This window comes from Epinephelus lanceolatus, chromosome 12 (assembly GCF_041903045.1).
Source record: "Epinephelus lanceolatus isolate andai-2023 chromosome 12, ASM4190304v1, whole genome shotgun sequence".
NCBI classification, from domain to species: Eukaryota; Metazoa; Chordata; class Actinopteri; order Perciformes; family Serranidae; genus Epinephelus; species Epinephelus lanceolatus.
The window spans coordinates 42402243-42424260 of NC_135745.1; the positions used below are offsets into that span (position 1 = coordinate 42402243).

Below are 22018 nucleotides of genomic sequence, written 5' to 3' on the forward strand. Positions count from 1 at the left end.
AGCTCCTTTCAGTGACGCAAATTTGACACATGACGTAAAAACAAATATTAAGTTTCATCAGTTATTTGCTCAAACATCTGCTCTCTGTGGTTTGTGTCACAAAAAGGAAACTGTGCCTCTGTTGGGGACTATGTTCAGTAGTGGATTAATCCACATGAGCTGCTCTAGAGAGTATTTGTTGCAGCAGGACGGTGTATGCGGGATTGGGTGAAACTACAGCATGTGTGTATTAAGGAACATGTCACCCAGTGACACAGTGTGGCTCACTGATGTAATAACAATGGGCATGAACAATGGAGCTCTTTGGCACATAGGAAGAAGATTTAACAGGCTCTAGGTACCTATTGATGCTAGTGATACATCATCATTTTGAATAACAGTATGGCTGATACCAGTGTATTTTTTTGTTTTTGTTTATTTGTTCTTGTTATTTATTCCCCCTTGTCCAAAGAAATCTCTATAATAGAAATAACTGAACTGTTCTGAAGTCATTCAGTCCTTCATGGCACTACCTTTGAATAAACACAACTTAATTCATACAAGTTTATCAAAAGACCTTTAGTAAAAACTTCTTTCACATGAAAAAATATCTTTAAAACAAGGCTTATGTCTTTTTACTATATATATATATATGTGTGTGTGTGTGTGTGTGTGTAATATATATATATATATATATATATTTCACTTCCATAACATCTGTTTTACGTTGCTGTGAAAACACCAACGCATTTCTTCTTCAAAGAGCTCTATTTTACCTTCGCCCAATACTCATTTTTATTGAATAGAGCTTGAAAGCATCACAGTGTAACCTCTGTCAGCAGTTGGGTCCGGGCACCGGAAGCAACTGGAAGTCCTCTCAGGCGTCTATAGTGAGTTTACTGCGTCACAGCACCCTGGAGAGGATCTCTGGTTGTCCCAAACATGTTTTCTATTGTCCCCGAAATAACAGGACACTGTTAGTTTTAAGCTTTTTTGGCTGCGCAAAAGTGATGTAACATAACAGAAAAACGTCAGCCAACACCATTGCTGAATATCATCTTATTTGAAGATAGGCCCATGGCAGGCAACAAGGAAAATATCTGCCGATAAATGGGTGCATCCCTTGTAGATACATTCAGCGTCTGAGTATGTAGAATATCATCAAACCTACACTTTAAATATTTAATTATTTTGTAATGTCCCTCCTGTTGTCAATTTGGGATCAGAATCGGCTGATTTTATATTTTATGAATTATGCAAAAAATTTAAATTGCTGAAGAAACAACCAGACACAAGAGAAAGGAGAAAAGTCAACTTTTAATTATCAGACAAAAACCACAGTGGACAGAGTGCAGCATGTGACACACAACTACATCATTGCTCAAATCACCTCAGTGAGGGTTTGAATATGTTTTTATCATGTTTCTTTCTTCAGTTCCCCACCTGCATCGTCCAAAAACGTCCAGAATTCACCTGTAGCTGTCCTACAGCGCTCAAGAATCTCAGCTCTTATTTCTGATGTGTTTTTAATTCATCACAGTGAGTTTTATAAATCATTGGCTATTATTGGCATTTTTATTCATTTTGATTTTTAGTTTGTCAATTCCACTGGTTCTCTGTGCAATCTCACTTAGCCTCTGCACTGGTATTCAAGTTTTAAAACCAGTTAATCTTCTTTTAGAAATGCTCTCACTTCAACAGCTCATTTATTCATGTTTGTTTCGTGAAGCAATATTTTTTTTCTCCCAGACTTAATCTGGCTATCTGTTTAAATAGATTATTTTTTGCAGTTTGTCACTCTCAAGACTATTTTCACTCATTTTATGGAGAATTTCACTGTTGACAAAACATTACCCATTACTCTTTAACCAGCCCAGGACCCCACCTGTACATGACTTCATTTCTCCACCGTCTTATGTCCTTCACAGCACCTTCCTTACTGCTTCTTCGCCATTTAAACCTTTTAACTAACAAACCTCCATCTCAGCAAACCGTCTGATTTTACTGTAACCCACAGTGCCAATTCACATATTTACATTTTCTACCAAAAAATAAAATTCCTGTCACAATCTCTGCTACTAAATCAGCGCTCTTAGTTTTGCAGATGTATTTCAATACAAATGAGTTACTCTTACTCTAATCCTTAAATTTTGATGGAGTGTGACGGGTACCTGACTTAAATTGAAAAACTTACTTATTAAAAGTTGTAGGAGCAGTGCGTAGGAATTGAATATAATATTTATAGTTATGTTTCAGAAGTCGCCGTGAAACTAAGAATTTCATTATCTTAGACACAGTCTTTGACCCATTGGTGCTATTGGTTATGACACATGTGCAATGCGACTGGAGCTGTGATGTTGGAGGGTTACAGCAGACAACACCAGAAATAAAGGGATGGTGTTCCCTCAGGTGCTCATTGGGTGTTCTCAGCCTGACAGAAATTTTTGGGTATGCTTGGAGCGGCGGTCAATACAATTTAAAGTTTTTTGTTTATCATCATATATTATAGATCTTTTCAATATTTGCAGATCTGTTATCTTCACCTATATCTGTATTTCTCCTACAACAAATATTCTGACCCAAGGCTGATTGCAGACTCCTCCGTTCTATGATAGTGCACCAGCTATTTAGGCTTTGAGCAAGTGCAGACCACACTGAATGCATGTGTGTTTTACTTTAATGATAACATGTGATATGACACTGTGTCCCAGCCTTCGTTTGAAAGCCTTGTCTGGAGAGGGACTTAGGCGTTTCTATATCAAAGTGAAGGCCACTGTAGGTTCTCCTACATGCCTGGAAATGGAGGGTTGGGTGGAGGGGTGTTCACTTGGTTGCAGTATGCAGCCTCACCACTAGATGCCACTAAAGCCTACACACTGGTGCTTTGAACTGTCATATTTGTATTCACACTTAAAGGAAAAATCAGTTTTACAAATATGACTCATATTTATAGTTTCAGTTAGTTTATCTATAGCCCTTTTTACATAGATATCATGCTGTTGGGCCGCTATGCTGTCCCTTCTTTATCGCGCCTTTGCATTTTTTTCAGAGAACCAAGCAACGGCAACATCATCACCCTTTAGTGTGAAGTTTAACAAAGGCATCGGCAGCACTTTATAACAATGGGAATAACAGGCCAATAACAGTCATTTACCTCGTTTTCATCCTCTGCTTGAAGGGTAAGGAGCTCCTGGACCTAACTATTTTCATTGTTTTTCGTTTTTTCTGTTCTTTGAGTTAGCTGCTAACTGCTATCAGCTGCTTTTTAAATCTCCTGGGGGTGGGTCGCACACATAAAGTTGTCAAAACGTCACACCCATGTCATCCATGGTCCCATCCTGCTGGCTGTCTCGTTTACACAGATGTTGTTGTGACACTGTTATTATCTCTGCTGTCGGCTCAAAGGTTAGACACCTCTGTTCCCCCATTCCGCGATTGTACTTTTTATACAGGCGACATAAAGGCATGAAATTCATGCCTTGAAGAGGCAGCATAAAAGGGGCTTATGACCAAGGTGGCCAGCTGAGTTGGCTCCTTCGTGGCTGAGTGTCGGCACAGTTGTGTGCTGGCACTGAAAAAGATGGGCATTGGGCGAAAGGCCTTGGACCAATCTCTGGTAAAAATCAACTTCAGTTAGCTGGTTTTGGGCCAGTGTCAACCTCAGCCATCCGATCAACCCACAATGCAGCCGATTCTGATATGCAATTCATCAAGCCTGGCAACCAAGTGAGCCATTTTGGTTGCCTGAGATCATTGTACTCACCACCATTACCATAGAGACCATGGAGATAAACTGATGGGCTGGAAACAGCCCTAAAACAGAGATCAGTGAGGCTTAAGCCTTCAACAGATCCTCGGTGAGTTGTCTAGATTGACCCACAGCTTCTGTTATTTTTGGACTTTGGGTTGTTTTGGGAAGTATTTCCTTTACCTGATTGTAAAGCTGTTTCTTCCAAAAGCAAAATTAAGGATTTATTAGCCAGAACTACACCAATCCAGGATGTGAATGTTCATATATTGCCTTATATTCTTTCAAGGCATGGGCAGTATCTACTTTTTCATACCTTCATACCTTTCTGAAATTTTACCAGGGTATGCAGTATATGACAGTATGGGTGTGCGGCCCAAACCGATGAGTTTGCTACTTTCTGCAAGCTGTCTTAGGGTTTTCTGACTAATAAATACAGGGTCTACTCAAAAAACCTGGACATATGTTGAGCAATCTAACTCCACAATTCAGCACTACACAGTTCAGTCTTTTCATGTTTTCAACAAGTATTTTCTAACATGTTTAATGTGTTTAGAAAGAAATCAGTGATTTTGCCTTACACAGACTTCAGAGTGCATGATCAAATGCATTTGTCAAACTGGTACGACTAAGCCTACATGCGATTTCATATTTCAGTGAGTGTTGAATTATAAGTGAATTTATGTCCACATTTTAGAGGGGGGGTATTTTCCCGCTATTTTCTTCATCACATTCTTCTTCATTTCTTTATAAATCTTATAGTTTATCGATGTTGTTATGTGGTTTCCAGAACTCCAGTACAACAGGCTGTTTTGAGTTTATTGACACACATGCCACCCCCCACCCAAAATGACCAAAGTGATTACACTTGACCCTGCAGGAAACATGAATTTCTAAACCATATTTCATGGAAATCCATTCAATAGTTTTTGAGATATTTCACCACAAACCACCAGTGTCAGCCTCATGGTTCAGTCACTTGCATGGCTATTAAAACAGGACTTGATAAGCATGATTATTACTGTTATTTTTTGTGGTGTAATAACAAAACTCATATTGGCTATTTTGTCCACCCTGCCTTTTACCTCATGTCAAGAACAACTCAGATTCAGTCCACAAATGGAAGAGATTGAATATTGAATGTCACTTAAATGTTCTGTGTGACAGAATACCCCTCTAAAACTTGCAGCTATAAATACACTGTGTTTGATTGGATGTGTGTGGATGCCTTGCTGTAACTGAGTGACTGACTGACTGGAGCCTGCTATTGTGGAGGGGTGGGGGAAGGTGTGGTAGATGAGGAAGGAGAGTCCCACTTGAATCCTGTACTAATTTGCTGAGGCCAGTGATGTCGGCCCATGGGCATATCACAGGAGTCGGGGTACAGCAGATATCCAGAAAACGTGCCACTGCTCTCAGCGTCGGTGTACATGCCGTTAGTGGTCTCATCCTTCACTTGCAGCCACACCCGTTGTCCCATGATGAGGTGGAGGACGACAGTCTGGCTGGTGGTGGACTGATGGGTTGTTTCTGTTGCTCTCACCATGGGGTAGTGTTCGCGATACAGGCCGACCTTAAGAACCTTTTTGGCAACTGCCAGGTGGAAGCTGAACACATAGGTGCCATTGACAGGGGCCGTGTACATGCCCATGAGTGGGTTGAAGTGCCCCTGCTGGTTGGTAAGGACGATTGGGAAAGCAACAGGCCAGTTGTGAATAGGAAACGACTCATTGATACACGCAGAGAATGCCGATTGGATGGCTGGGGAGCAGGGCCCAGGTGGCCCCATGAGACCCATGTCACCCTCGTTGCCTTTTAGCCCCATGGGGCCTTGTACACCCTGGACACCAGTATTACCTTTGACCCCTTTAGCTCCTTTACTTCCTGGTCTCCCATCAGCACCATCTGCTCCATCTGTGCACTCACACATCCCCTGCTCACCCTGCTCACCCTTCTGGCCATCCATGCCGGGGTCGCCGGGTCTACCTAGGTCACCCTTATTTCCCTTAATACCTTGAGGTCCCATGGTTCCCTTGACCCCAGGCAGGCCCTGGGCTCCGGCTGATCCAGGGGGGCCTTGTGGACCTGGTGGACCCTGGACACTCTCACAGGAGGCAGGGCATGTACCGGTTTCTCCCTGAGGGCCCTGTGAGCCTGGGGGGCCTTCCATTCCTGATTCCCCTTTTTCTCCTGGAGACATGCATCAAGAATATTTACATTACATTTAGACACAACATGAGTTTATTTTAACCACGATCAACCTAAAACAACACGTTATTATTGTAGCCATGGTGAGGAACGTCCCTCAACGTTCATGAAGCCATAACTCAAACCATGATCATTTTTGCGCCTAAACTCAACCAAAACTTAACTACTGCAATGTCACATCATACAACTGTTTTATTTGTCAATGACGAATGATGTTGTCCTGCTGATAGTGGTGTTCATGTAACACTATTAGCCCTTTACATAGAGGAATCTTTTACACAGAGAGATCTTAGCAGACCTTTGAAGCCTCGGCTGCCCTTCATCCCGGTGAAACCAACAGTGCCGGGCTGTCCTTTCTCCCCCATGTCTCCCTTCTGACCTGTAACGACAAAGAAAATGATTATTACAAAAGAAATGAAAAGCAGTATGAGGTAACCTGCATTAAGACCAGTGTTACTGTAATCACATTGTTTGTCAGTAACCCAGTAATGTAACCCATTAGTGTTCCTGAATTCAGTAATCACATTACAGTGACTAATCAAACATTTGCGTCATGTCTTGTCTTTGTCTTTGAAGACCGATTTTCAGCTCTAGTACCTTGGTTGGGGACATTAAAGTGTGCATGACAGGCATCTGCATGGTCTACAGTTAATACAAAGGCGACCTTTATGAAGGTTACAATGAAGGATGTTTATGTTGAATATGGCCAAAGTTTCAAATAATGAGGTAAACGTATGTTAAAGTGATCCTTGTGAGGAAAATCCTCAGGTTTCTGACGGTTCTGAATACTCTGTTTACAGATTTTTCTACTCTGGGTATGACGTCATAGTGCACCAGATTTCTTTTTACTGTCATCTGTGTTTTACATTATCTGGGTTTCATCCCAATATTCCTCCTCGACTCCTCTATCCTTGATCACTTGACCCGGAAGTCGATCGACTCTCACCATCTTGAAGGACGTCTCAGTTCGTTAAATGGACTCCAAGGAGTCGAGGAGAGAGAACCGAGGATATGTGAGTGCAGCTTCACAGAAGTCTTTACCTACCAGCACACCCCCCTGATTGGATATCAGGTATTGATTGGACAGCTGATCAGACTGGTCTGATAGATCACAACATCACTGGAGTTTCACACCAGAGTGAAGATGGGTAAGAGGTTAAACCCAAGTGTATCACTGCCACGTTTGAGATTTAATTTGTTTTCTGATTCACCATCGAGTTATAAATCTGAACAAGAAAAGGAAACAGACAACTTTATTGTTTTATTAGAAAGATCTTTCTTTTCACGATTTGGTACTTCCCTCATCAACTTCAATCATCGATACAATCAAAGTCAGAGTCTGTCTGTCAGCAAGTAACACTTTTTACACCACTGACCATCATTTCCATTCAGTCACACTGAGGCTGATCATTCCTGAGCATCGGGTCGGTGAGTTACAGAATTGTAATTTTCCCTGAAAAAATTGGCCTAATAAATAATTTCCAGTGTTCAAAGACATAGCGATCATATTCTGGGTTATTGGATGATCACAATCAGAATATCGATATAGATTATAAATACAGAAAGCAGGTTGTTGTTCATGTGCAGCTGATTGTTAGACAGAGAGAAAACACTGCTGCTCTGCTACTGAGAAATGAATCTTTATCATTATATATGTATATATAACATTTTGTGTGTGCAGACACAAACTCTATCAAAAGTTTCTATAGCTGATAATGGACGCCGCTTCACGTGGCGCTTCAGAGGAGAAGACTCTCATTTCTCTACGCAAGGAAGAGATGCAAGTGAGGGAAACGTGGATGGCGTGCATTGGTCTCATTAATAGTTGGAGAAAAACAAATATCTGCAATAATGAAACAGAAGTTGGCAGGTGATCAGTGTGTTCTGCCATTTTACTCCTACTGTTTTCTTGTTTTGCGCATGGTACAACAACCGTTTCCAAGAGTCCTGGACGGAATTGGTTGAAGAACCAGATCTGATTTGGTGGACAAGTTGTATGAGATGAATGGGCTGAACAGAGACACATGAGGCCCGTTTCCATTGAGCAGTACGATACGTTTAATTTAGTTTGGTACGCTTTTTTTTTCTGTTTCCACTGTGAAAAGTTGTGGATGGTACCACTAGAACCATTCCTTACCGTCCCCATTTTTGGTCCCCCTCTGTTGGGGCACAAGGTGGCTTTTGTAGAGCAGCCCAACATTTTTTTTTCTGTCTAATCCAGTATCAGATAAGAAGATGGCCCAAAACAGACAGTTTCAATGTTGTTGAAAGGTGTTTTCTTCATTGATAACCAGACATAGAAAAAAGCCAAAACTGCAGCCCAAGACTGATGTTTTGTTATGTTGTCATTAACAGTGAGGTGATGGAGAGTTCCTGATGTGTAACTTACCCTTCACCCCTTGACTGCCTGTGAATCCTGGTTGACCAGGGAACCCCATCATTCCTCTTCTTCCAGGACTCCCAGGTGCACCTGATAAAAAATTACACTCAGGTTAGTTGTTGGTTACTTGTTTCACTGACTTTTTTTATTGCTGATATCACAGTCCTCACTCCTCTTGCAGAGACTAGTGGTTCTCAAACACCTGGTGTTTCAAAACAAACAAAAAAGGAACTTTATTGAAAAGTTATCTAAGTCATGAGCTGCATGTCTTTTTTTCATGCATGTTTCTCATCAGATACTTTAATGTCTTTCTTTGGTTTTTTACCAAGCAGCAACCTCAAGTGCCAAAAACTGTGGTTCCTCTAATGGCCATATGAGGCTGGTTCAAAGAGCGAGTCAGTCCCCGTAGACTCCTATTTTAAAATGTCCAACTTCACAGTAGAAATAAACATGTTTACAACCCGGTGCAAAAAAACCAATATACATCTTTATAGCTTATTTCCCTGTTCTTGACAACTGTACGAGGGGGAGACTTTTTATATAACTCACCCATTTACATTTAATTAAGGGTTAAGTTATGCATTGTAAAGGACGGGGCTGCTTAAGTGACAGGCTGTCTACGATGCATCACCACAGTCTACAGCCTCTTTTACATTGCCTCCTAAAGGCAGGAAATTCATGCCATTACACCGCCTCGCTGTTCTGTATAAAAGGTATGATGACGGATTGGGGAGACAGAGTTGCCTCCTCTTTAAGCCGGCAACGGAGGTAGTTACAGCGGCAGAACAAGGTCTGTAAAAAAACAAACAAAATGGATGTAACAATGTTGACCTTTTGACAACATAACGTGTGAGGAACCCAAGGCCGGGAATTTAAAAAGTAGCAAGAAGCAGTTAGCAGCTAACTCAAAGAAGAACAGTGGCTGTAAATGTCCTCAGATTGAGGAAAAAAATGAGGTCCAGGAGCTCTTTACCCTCTGAGCAGAGGATGAGATCAGCCGACATATAACAGGGATGATAAATGATTATTATTGTCATGTTATGCTGTTATTTTGTATGTTACATTTAAGGCCAATGCTGTTGCATTACACGTCACACCCTTCACGCCCCTTTTGTCTGAAATCACACACTGGAGTGGCATGATGTCGCCATTATTTGGTTCTGTTTCAAAATGCAATTGTGGTGTAAAGAAGGGACTTTGTAGCGGCTGTATAGCGGCATCTCTGTGTGAAAAGGGCTTTTGCGTCAGATCCACCCCTCTCTCCCCCAGAGCTGCATCCTCTCATCCAAATAGTCACTTCTGGCTCCAAAACTCCAAAAGGCGATCGCCAAAACGCCACGCTCAAGGCTTCAAAACAGGAGTCCATAAACCAATGGGTGATATCCCGGTGGCTACGTACATTATTTTATGCAGTATATAGTTTTTACACATAACAACAAAATGCTCAAGAGCATCTCTTGTGTCTCGAGCTTCTTCATATTTATAATTTAATGTTTTAGCTCACTGACAATCACCTTTTCTTCCTTTTTTGGTCAGAAGTCTGTGCTTCTTGTTCATTACATGTTGCTGCCTGAGTGATTATTGCAAACCTGAACCTTTTTTCTTGCAGCATCCGAGCACTCTAATTTGATCATTGCTCCTTTGAGAATCAGATTTGTTTAACTTCAGTTGTGTATCACCCCCAGCCTCCTGTAAGAGGAGTCTAACCAAAAATGAAACCCACCGCTGCTGTCAGCTTTCATACGTAGCCTGCTTTCCTGCCAAAACGGGAAACTTAAAGTGATCTACATACCCGCAGGGCCCCGGTCTCCACGGTCTCCTTTGGGCCCCACGGTGCCCTTACAGTGCCAACAGAGGCAGAAAAAAGGAATCTGGTCAACAGGCGCTGCCGAGTTCATCAGCATTTCACAGATCCCAGTATCAGGCATGGGGGGCATCATTGGATCGGTGCTTCCAAACATCCGGGACTCTATGGTCTTTGGGGGGTCTCCAGAGTTTGTGTCCTCTGTGTTCATGTTGTATATGTTGCCATAGCGCATTGGTGTGTTGGAGTCCATGTTGTCAGAGTACATGTTGCCTTGGTTCATCGGCGCATTGGAGTCCGTGTCGCCAGAGTACATGTCGCCTTGGTTCATCTGCGTTTTGGAGTCCATGTCGTCAGGGTGCCCCTCGCTGAATGGCATGTAGCCGGAGGGCATCGGCATGCTACGGCTGCGGTGAGACCAGTTGGTGCCTTGGTCTTCTGTACTGGAGTCATTGAAATTTGGTTTCAGCATGGCTGAGCAGAGGGAGGAGAGGACGAGGAGTCCCAGCAGCCTCGACAACATCTAGAGGAAGAGGATGATGGGAGGCAAGAGAAAGATGGTAAGCTAATCACACTGGGAAAAATCTGCATCTTTTAAGTCCAGGTAAAGCAAAATCAATAATTTCTTCAGAAAACGCATTACACATGTTTTGAAAAGATTTGGAACTATTTAGTACAGAATGATGGAGTTAGACTATATTTTTCAATATTTCTGTGTCTGATTTTTTTGGTCGGGCCTGAAATCATGGCGCGATGATGGACTGGAGCCATTCTTAACATAACCTCTCCTCTTATATATAAAAACTACGTTACTTCTAAGGTTAGAGGTCATAGCATCAGTGTTGTTTCGGGCGCCTGCTGATGGGACGTCCCATGACCTGTCTTAGTTCTTTCAGTCTGATAAATATCTTTGTTAAATGCCACAATGGTATAAACACAAGTAAAACAGTGGTCACTAACATACTTTTCAGTATTTGAGCCTGAATCAGTGAATCAGTTACCCAGCCTGCCGGCAGTTACTGCTCACTGTTGTGGGTGTGTGCTTGAGCTAACATTAGCTGCTGAACGAGAGGCTATCTATGTGCAAAAGAGGGTGTGTGCTGCGCTACCATAGACCAAAGCTTCTGGGGTTGCTGCTAACAAGAGTGTGACAGCTCATTCTGTAACTTGGGGTGTGTGTGTGTGCTTGTGTGTGTATGCATGCATGCTTTGTATTACTGAGTTAGCTGCTGATGAGAGTCTCAGTACATGTATATGCACAGTGAAGTGGAGCTACAGTTATAGCTCATCTAGGCCGCTAAAGAGTCTGTTGCTCTGAAGTGGCTCGTTCTTCAGCTCACTGCCTTCAGAGGCAACACCCCCAGCATCTCAGAGCAGCGAACACTGTTAATGTTTTAAAGATTTTTAAAAATGAAACCTTTTTCAATCGTTGGGTGGTTAGTAAAAGCTTTTCTATGATGCAACATCGTTACACACTTTTTTTTTGCTTCGCCCGCACTTAAACATCCTTAGGTTGAGTGTTCAGTCTGTTTGTCCATATTTTCCCTCATAACTAAAAAATAGTTCTCATAGAATGCAAATCAGTTTGTTTCAGGATTTCCTCAGAATCAGGTGTCGTTTTTTCAATCACAAATCTGATTACAGTCTGTCTTTTTTTCTGGGCTATGTTATAAGTTAGGATCAAAACGCCACTGGCTCAGAGGAAGGCAGTGATGCACCTGAAGCTGTTTGATAACTTACAGAAGATGAACTTCTGCACTTCAGCAGTTTAGTTACAGCAGCAGTTAGGCGGGATAACTAACTGATATCTACAAACAGTCACATGGATGAGTCCCGTTTTTGAACCACGGTCAAGACCAAAGCTCTATCATCCTCACGGCCTCTCGCTCACACCCACAGATTAATTAGTGGTTGAACTGATCAGGGATGAGATAAACAATAGCTTGGTGCGCCTTCTGTAAGATTGAATGTGATTGACTGGAGCACAGTGCATTAAATCAAATCAAATCAATCAATCTGAAATGCTTGTTGGATGCATTAAAAATTTGCTTTTTGCTAAGGCTCAAGACAAACAAAAAATAATGATAATTTTAAAATACTGGAATATTTGTATCGTCTATTTAAGAGCTTTGAGTTGACTATAGTTGAAAAAATGTGTATAATTTTATACACACTTTTTTTCCTGCTCCTTTACTGATTTCACTTTTGCAGAAATCTGCTTTAACAACCAGTCAAAAGTGGATTTTTGTTTTTTTAAAAAAAATTAAACTCAATATATTCCAGTGAACCTGAACTGCTGCCAGACTTGAAAAAAAAAAATCCTGCGAGGTATTTAAAGGAAAGACTCACCGCTCCGTCTGAGATGTGCAACATGGTCTTGAGAAGGACTTGTGAGAAGATTAGCACTATCGAGGAGGCTTTGATCCATTTATAAACCTCGCCCAAAACAAAACTTCTTTCAGCCTCCGGCTCACTTGCTGGGCCTGCAGACAAAGGCTGAGGACGAGGAGGGAGGAGGAGGGAGGGAGGAGAGGTGCGTCTTCATTGTCCTGCTGGGGAAGAACTGGGCCTTCTGCCTGCGATGTGACCTCCTTCACCATGAAACAGCTAAAATATATTATAGAGCCGAAAGAAGAGACATCTCTCTGTTTATCTCTCCATCATTCTCCACCCTCCTTTTTCTCTCATCATTCTTTCAGAAAACAAGATTCTCTTTTTAATCTTTCCTTTCACAGCTCTATTTTTTATCCATCATCACGTTCATCGTTTGACCAGTTTGGACAGAAAAGTCCCAGATTTTGCACAGTTACATATAGATTTAATTTCTTTATTTTAATCTTGTGTTCTGCAGAGTTTTGTTCCTGTTAGGGCAGCAAAGCAGTTGAAACCTTCAGAAACAATAAAGCGTAAACTAAACTCCACTTGAAATAATTAGGCTGGTGATATTTTACAATTTTCCATTATCAATAAAACCCATAAGAAAACCAAAACCAGTAACATATTGGTTCATCTCTCAATGCTGTCTGACTTCCTGTCTGTGGCTGTCAGCTCCAAGCACCTTGGGTCCTACAGAAGACTTGAATCTTTAAAAACACAAACTAATACTTGTTTTCAAAGTCTCCGCACTAAGCAGATGGTCACTGTAGTTTTTATTAAACAAACAGAAGGAAACAGCATTTTCTGTGGACTATTTACAGTGGCGGATTAATCCACATTGTTGTTCTACTGGAATAATTCTCAAAGAATAATAGCACCAGTGCAAGAATGGTTGAGGAGATGCAGGCAGCAGGAATTGTTGGTTTTGCTTGCTGATGTCTTGTAGCAGGTGTTACTACCCCTCCCCCGATAAACAGTATTTACATCGCTCTGTATGTTGCACGCTGATTGGCTTTAGGTCATTTCTGCTTTATTGTGGGTCAGAACTACAGGATTGGGACCTGCAGACACAATCAGATATGTAACTTGAAATGTTTTTTTTTCGGCCTCTGGGACACATTAGCTCATCTCTCTGATCATGTCTCTGAAAATTCACACATAATGACGATATGACAAATATCTGTGTCATCCTCAAGCTCGGGCCCTCTACCAGAGGCCTGGGAGTTTGAGGGTTCTGTGCAGTACCTTAGCTGCTCCTAGGACTACACTCTTCTGGACTGAGGCTTCAGATGTTGTTCCTGAAATCTGCTGGAGCCACTCTGTCAGTTTGGGGGTCACTGTCCCGAGTGCTATGACTACCACAGGGGTCAACTTTGACCTTCCACATCTGTTCCACCTGTTCTTTCAACCCTTGATCCACCTTTCCTTGTTCCTTCTTTCTGATGTTGCTGTCGGCTGGTATTGCCACATCTACCACCACTGCCTTCTTCTGGTGTTTGTCAACCACCACTATGTCCGGTTGGTTAGCCAGCAGCTGTTTGTCAGTCTGGAAGCTGAAGTCCCACAGGATCTTAGCCCTGTTGTTCCCAGCTGTGTCCCATCGGGATTTGGGTACTTGGAGTCCATACTGGGTGCAGATGTTCCTGTACACTATCCCAGCCACTTGGTTGTGCCTCTCCATGTACGCTGATCCTGCCTGCATCTTACACCCTGCCACTATGTGCTGTACCGTCTCAGGGGCATCTTTACACAGCCTGCACCTTGGGTCTGATGGGCTGAGGTAGACCCTGGCCTCTGTGGCCCTTGTGCTTATGGCCTGTTCTTGTGCTGCCATGATTAGTGCCTCCATGCTGTCTGTCAGTCCAGCATTCTCCAGCCACTGGTAGGTCTTCTTGATATCAGCCACTTCCTCTATCTGACGGTAGTAACTCAGAGTGAGATTCAGATTCTGTTACAATATTAACAGTACAACTAAATCAAATCTACCACAAATTACACATTTCCCAGTCCCCTGGGATCTCTTTATGTAAATCAGCAGGTGATTTCCTTCTTTTAGTAAAATCCTAAATTGAGTTGTTGTTTTTTTTTCACCTGGACCTTTATGCTTGGCCATTTCTCCTCTAATCATCAGGCTGTAACCCGTGACAGGCTGTTATGATACCACAACTATCACACATTCACATATATGGAGTTTATTCACGTAGGTTTACATCACCAAAGGTTTAATCACTTGTCGACACCGACTCCTGTGTGCGCACGGCGAGAGAGGAGAGGGAGAGACGCTGTGCAGCTGCCAGAGGAGCCGCTGAATGAGTTCCCTCTGCAGGGAGGGTAACTCACTGTAACTCACTAAGAGTAATAATTTATTTCGCTTTCAGCCATGTTTGTTGTTGCCGGGGGTAACAGTATGACGTCAGTACTGTATGTCAACAAGTCCAAATATTGCGAGTATCACAATATGAATTTTTCATATGATATTCAAAAACATACCGGTATTATTGTGAACAAGATGATAGTGTGAACTCGTTTGTTAGCTCTTACATGTTATTCAGATTACATACTCAGATTAACAGTTCTATAGTCAGCTTTGTTATGCTTCTGCGCCAGTGACAGTGGTTGTCCCTCCGTCCCATTCTCATGAACACGATATCACAAGGACGCCTTGAGGAATTTTCTTAAAATGTGGCACAAACGTCCACTTGGACTCAATTAACTGAATAGATTTTGGTGGTCAAAGGTCAAGGTCACTGTCAGCTTGTCTCTCTCAATCTCGCGAATGTGACAGCTCAAAAACACCTTGATGGAATATCTTCAATTTTGGCACAAACGTCTAATTTAACACAAGGATGACCTGATTAGAATTTGGTGGTCAAAGGTCAATGTAACCTCACAGAACACGTTTCTGGCCGTAACTCAAGAATTTGTATGCTAATTATGAAACAAATTCACACAAATGTCTAATAGGATAAAATAATGAAGTGATGATATCATAATGTTCTGCAAAACACTTTTCTGGCCATTATTCAGTGTGATATCTCAGGAAGAGAAGGGGAGACATTTGGTCAGATACTGAACTGGTGACTCTAATCTTGAAACTGTGCTGATTGTATAGATCTTCTGTGTGTGAAGCATCCATGTTTAAGAATTTGTAGCAACATTTGAAGGATTGTCAGCTGTCATGGCTTCATATGAGTCTGGACAGACATGGATGTAAACTGTAACTGCAACTTGACTGGTGTGTGAAGGTATAGCTGTTACGTGGTAATTCCGGTTTTTAAATGAATTAAAATTACAATTAAACAAAAATATCTTCACCACACCTGGAAAACTAAACTTTCAGAACAAGTGAGGAAACACTCAGCCTGAGTGATTAGATTATTATATATTATTTAATTACATAAAGTCAAACAAGATTTTTCTGTGAACAAGTGTCTTTTTCTTTTTCCGTCTCCTTAGTAACACTCGCCACCAGAAAGTGCTTTGACAAGTTGAAATATGGGAAAACAAAGTATTTAGGACTCCGTAATGGACCAGAATGACTTTCCCAGTGTACTTTGCAGAATGTTTTTTTACCATCCTCTAAACAAACAGCTCTTGTGGCACAAGCAGCTGCTCAACAATACAGTAATCTAACACTGTGAAAGCATCCAGTCCTCACAATGAGGAGCCTACTTTTATTATTTCAGCAGTTAACAGCAGACGATAATGACTTCATTCTGTAATGATATCCATGTCCACGATATTAATCAAACTAATTACAAACACGGGAAAAAATAAACCAATGTAAAATGAAACTCATTACTCAAATGTCCTGCAAACATAAAGTTTACTATGCTGACGCATGATCGCTGAAACTACTCTACACTTTTACTTCAGTAAAGCTGTGTACATATGGCTACTTTCTTCCCTCTCTTCACCTCCATCTCACTTTTCTTTTTACTCCTTTCTTCTTTTCTTCTGTGGTGTCTTTGTCATTTTGGTGTCAGTGTGTGATAAGAAGCTCAGACTGTAAACAAATCTCCCTCAGAAGATTCACTGCTGCTTCTGTTGTCGAGACTAACGCTCCTCCTCAGTTCATCCTGTGAAAAAGACAGAATTTCAGGCAACAATTCAACTGCAGAGAAACTAAAAGTGAACTAAAGCTGAGACAAAATGGTTTATGAGTTAAATCATTATTCAGTTAAGTCACATTGTTCGTCATGAAATAATTCCAGGAAGTAGCTCCCACCTAAACTCTTGTTTTTAGCGTTTTAGCGGCAGTAGCTCAGTCTATAGGAACTTGGGTTGGGAACCGGAGGGTCGTCTATTCGAGTCCCCGTCCGGACCAAAATATGGAGCGTGGACTGGTGGCTGGAGAGGTGCCAGTTCACCTCCTGGGCACTGCCGAGGTGCCCTTGAACAAGGTACCGAACCCCCCAACTGCTCGGGGCGCCTCACCAAGGGCAGCCCCCTCACTCTGACATCTCTCCACTTTGTGCATGTATAGGTCCTGTTTGTGCATGTCTGTGTCTTTCAGACCTGTGTGTAATTGACAAGCAAGAGTGAAAACATTGAATTTCCCCTCAGGGGGATTAATAAAGTAAATAAACTTAAACTTAAACTTGAAACCCCATTCGAGATCGAGAATTGGGACAAATAATGTTCTACCTAACTTATCAATGGACTAATTCTGCTTCTCAGGTGAAACATTATTTTCTAAAGGTTTTACATATGTGAAATAAATTTGGTTTTTAAGATACTTTTTAACTTCTAAACCTGTCCCAGACCAGAATTCACAACTTCAAATAAATAATGTGTTAAAAGCCTTCAAATTTTAAAACTAAGCCCAGTTCAGACCAAAGATTCGTGACAAGACAAAATCTTTTTAGAACGTTGCAGAGAAAAGTGTCAGCAGTGTGAACTGGTCGGTCTGAGCTCGACTCAAGCCGGCTGATGGCGTCACCTGACACTCAGCTGGTCAAATGGCCGGCGGCTGGTTTTAAAGCACGTCACTTGTTTCTACAGCCAATCAGCTTGTAGTGAAGTCAGCTGGTCAAGTCAAAATGACCGCAGACGGGTTGTTGGCTTGCTGCGGCGAGTCACTGCTGCTGCTGGCTGTGTGTGCTTATGCCCCGCCCACACACACATATTCTCATTGGCTGATGAATTGCTGCTGGTTATTTATATTATTGTGGCGTACTGATTATGAATACAGTCTGTAGCCAGCATCTCACTATCACTATTCAAAAAAATCTGAAAAGGACTCTAATTTGCGAAAACGCAAAACACAATCTCTGTTTAGGGCTCTGGAGGCGGACTCCGGGTTTTTTTCATTTTTGCACAGCGGCGACCGGATCTTTGCTCTCAAACCACAAAATAATGTGATGGCACAACAGTCTCCTTCAGTACATGCTTCTATGCTTTCTTTTGATTTTCACATTGGCTAGTCATCCTGTTTAATTTGTCTTCTGATTAAATCAGAACCGTTGCTGGCAGACACTCTGTGCTGCAATAAAATGGTGAATCAGCAGTGCCGTGCACTGTAGAGCCGATGCGCTGCTGGTTCTGCCGGACTGAATAGAATATAATGTCTATAGCCTTACTGTTGTGTACAGCCTTTATAGACTGAGCTGAGTAGTGATGCGCGGGTCGACCTGTAACCCGCGGAACCCACAAATGGACCTGCAGGTCGGGCAGCAGTGATCGTCTGTTAAATCGGTCTGTAAATGATATTTTGACATTATTATTATAATCTATTAATCTATAATCTATTACTGTCATGGCATCCGAAGGTACTGATGCGTTGAGCAGGTGACAGTCCGCGGTCGTTTTCAAAACACACTTGTGTCACGCACTCCAAAAGAAACTTGTTGAAACTTTAAACAACAATTTATTGTACAAAACGGGGGAAACAAACGTTGACAAAAACGGTTCCATAATTCATATTAAATTCAAAAGATAACGAAAAAACAGCTACAAGTTAGAGGGAATAGTGATACACACAAACGTGTTATTTGTACACACGTTTGTGCAAATAAACCAAACTATACTCATCCAGAGTTACCTTGAATTGGTGATGCAAACTTTCTTTTCTTGCATGCCTCCAAGGAAACAATGAACATAATGATTTATTGATGGGTTGGGGATCATGTTTAACAACAGAAAACTATATTGAAACATCTGTTTTCAAAGTCTCACACAACTCATGCTGTGTAATCCAAGTCTCATTTACCAGCGGTATGCTCAGTACCTGCCGAAGTAGCCTTAGTATTGGAGACTGGCTTTGAAAAGAGCACAGATAAGTTTCACTGTCAGTTTGGTTTTAATTATTATGATTTAGCAAAAATCCATGCGTTTGGGAAGTACTGGGCGTACGACTGGATAATGAGACTTGGATTATACTACTCGAGTTGTGTCCTAGTTTGTAAACTTATGGTATGATTTCTCATATTAAACATGTTCCCAATCAATAAATCTTCATGTTTACCGCTTCTGTAAAGATGTGAGAAAAACAGGTTCAGGGTAACACTGAGTGACTCATAGATGTACAAATAGGATAGTGTTTTGTAGTTGATGATTTTTGTGTGTCAAATCTTATGAAGTCTTTATTTGCTCAATGGAAGTAAATTTATTTGGATCAGAATATTTTGCAGTTCTTGTTGTAAAGAAAACTGAAGTTCATCATAAACACAAACTATCGGCGCCTTCAATCAAAACTGTTCAACAAAACTTGTGTCAGACAAATTGCACTCTGCAGACAAAAACACGCAAACACTGATCCCGTCCTTAAACTATTTCATGGGAAGTGAAGGGAACAAACAGAAATCTCTGACACAAAGCAGCAGGCGACGGGCCAGTTCTCAGACTTCTATCACAAGAAGACACACTTGGGACAGAGCCGCACCCTCCCTCGGTCTCATTCCAAAACGCTGTTAGTCACCCCATCACAGAGTCGCCCGTGGAACCAGAGACGTCTCTTTTATGTCCCCAGGCCTGCTTTTAGTCTGAAAAATTAAAACAGAGGAGGACACAAAGGTAAAGCGAGCTGAGGGAACAAGGCTAAGGCACAGAAGAAGACAAGAGGATGAATAGTTAACCTTAATATCTGTCCTGGTTTCCACAGCCAGCGGCGCTCTGCAACACCCCGGAGGCCGGCCTGGATTTCACGCCTGTACCGGTTCACAGTGAACAACAAGACCTGCATTCCTGTTTGAAGGGTTTTACTGTGCATTGGGCGGCATTGACAGGCAACCTGAGGTCAGCTGAAGCTCCAACAGGCTGCAAGAATACAAAAAAATGTCATCTATGTCACCTGAGGGAGAGAGGTCACGTTTTTAGAGGCTCATGTGACCACTGTGACACATGATATTCAAACAGTATGTTGGTCTGTTCATGGCTCAACATACAGAGCTTCATTCATAATAAAATGGAGATGATGGTTCCTTCTGCCAGAGACCTGATAACTTATAATTCTAGGAATACGTCAGTGCGTTGTCAAGGTGGAGGGCAGACAACTGGAGGCAGAGATGACCAACACTGCACAAAGGCCTCTGATTTGACCTGTTCACAGCAGGAATGGAATATAATATAACATAAGTGTTTCCTTTAGTGTGTAATGACCTGAAAGTAAGAATCGTTGTGTTCTTACCTCACAATGAGCCGTTTATATCTACAGAGGGAGTGAGTCTTGTTTTCAAACACTGGCTCCCGATATGGCCATTTGTGTTTTCACATCCGCCACTGTAGTAAGAAGCCAAACTGCAATGTGCAGCGCCGGAGTTACACTGATTAGTAACATGGAACTGTTTTCAGTTTTATTCATTTGGGGTCTGAGTTATAAAATAGTGCGTAGGATCCATGATAAAAATGTACGTACGGACAAAAGCCAAAAATGGCGAGTGCCAGAAAATATTTGACAATTACTACAGTCAGGCCTCCACCTCACCCTCTGCATTGCCAGTTTCCCATCTCCAAAATATTTGTGTGCATGGGTCAAAGTCAGTTTTTATAGATCACAACTTCTGCGTAGGAAGTGGCGTACGCTTTTTTCAGGCCAAATTTACTTAAAGCGGATCAGCAATCCCCCTTTTGCATTATTAACTTAACTGTTAGTGATGTTAGCACCGTCAGCAGTGTCAGCATTGCTAGTGGTGCTAACGTAGTTAACAATGCTAAAGTGGGTTTGTGGCTCAAAATGAAGCCGCTTACTTAACGGGGCAACCTAAGAGAGACTGGATGGTGGCCACCATGGTGTGTAGTGCAGGGCAACCAAGGCTAACATTAGCTAACCAGTGGAGACCAGAAGGTGGACAGGGCAGGGTGGGTAGCGCAGCTGGTCGGCTGTCTGTTAGCAAAGCCAACAGAAAATAAAAGAAAAGGCAAAAAATTAAATGAGAAGCACTTTTAAGTGTGGAGCTAGAGTTCACTGAGTTGATGGAGCGCCCAACCAAAAGGAAAGGCCTCTTGTGTTCATGTCATTTTAAGTTTGCTCTTTTCTGAGACCGTAATTAGTTAGTTACTGGTTAATGTGTGTCGGGCTGTTGAAAGCAAAATAAACCGAAACTGGCATCCCTACGGGGGAATACATGTAAGTCAGTGCACTGTCCTCTGTTGCATAAACATTTTTTTGTGCTTGTGAGGAAATGTTCTCCTTTTCCTAATCTCCATTTGTGTCTTGATATCTTTCTGATCTCAGTTATTTGATGCCTCAGTCTTTATACTCTTTGTGTGTGTTTGCGTGGGTGTTACGTAATTCCAAATTGAAAAGAAGCTGTATCGAGGTCTCAGACGCCTCGTTATATCTTTATCATCAGCCATTTTTCTAACATTGACTTTTGTCTGTGTTTTTGTTGCAGGAGTCTGTCGTCATCTGTAGCTCGCACACTTTGAACAGGTACATCATGTTTTCTGTCTGCTCTGGATTTGTATTGATGTGGAATCAACTGACTGTGTTTCATATATTCAGATATTTAAACGTCCACCAATCCACGTTGATCGAAGTCACACACCCTTTTAACATGGTTAGAAAGCAAACAGATCCACAGGACAGACAGAATTCTGCATAATACTGATAATACTGATACAGATGCTGAAGGTTGACAAAATGATTCATAGGTAATTAAACTGATCCTCAGTGAAAGTCCTGTTGTCCTCCCTCTAAGTGCTACAAATAAAAAGCATCAATAAAAAAATAATGAGCCTCCATGCAAAAATATGGTTAATTAAACAATTTATTTAAGATAAGAGAGGCTTTATTGTCATCCGTCTGTATAATCGGACACACTTGATCCAAATATTGCAGGTCCTGATTTTAAACTATAAAGGTTATGTTTAAATTATTATGATTTTAATAGTTAAACTGGGAGAATGTGACTCGTCTGGAGAGAGGACGTCTCACTCTGTTGATATTATTGAAACTTCAGTCAACAGACAAGTTCCATTTTGTTCTGCCTTCAACTTAGTGACACAGGTGTATTGTACACTGATCTTTGCTGATGATAATTATCGTAAGTGAATCTGTGCATTTTGCCAACCTCTGTCTAAA

The 22018-nt window shown here is 41.7% G+C and overlaps 1 protein-coding gene across 1 annotated transcript; it reads right to left on the reverse strand.

Moving 5' to 3' along the window:
- Positions 1 to 1276: 1276 nt before the first annotated feature.
- Positions 1277 to 12541, reverse strand: LOC117271673 (uncharacterized). Its single transcript, XM_033650000.2, has 5 exons — positions 12469 to 12541; positions 10108 to 10642; positions 8325 to 8405; positions 6234 to 6314; positions 1277 to 5917 (listed from the first exon to the last, which is right to left on the reverse strand). The coding sequence occupies exons 1-5, from the start codon at positions 12490 to 12492 to the stop codon at positions 4992 to 4994; spliced, it is 1647 nt and encodes a 548-aa protein (XP_033505891.2). The 5' UTR covers positions 12493 to 12541; the 3' UTR covers positions 1277 to 4991.
- Positions 12542 to 22018: the final 9477 nt, after the last annotated feature.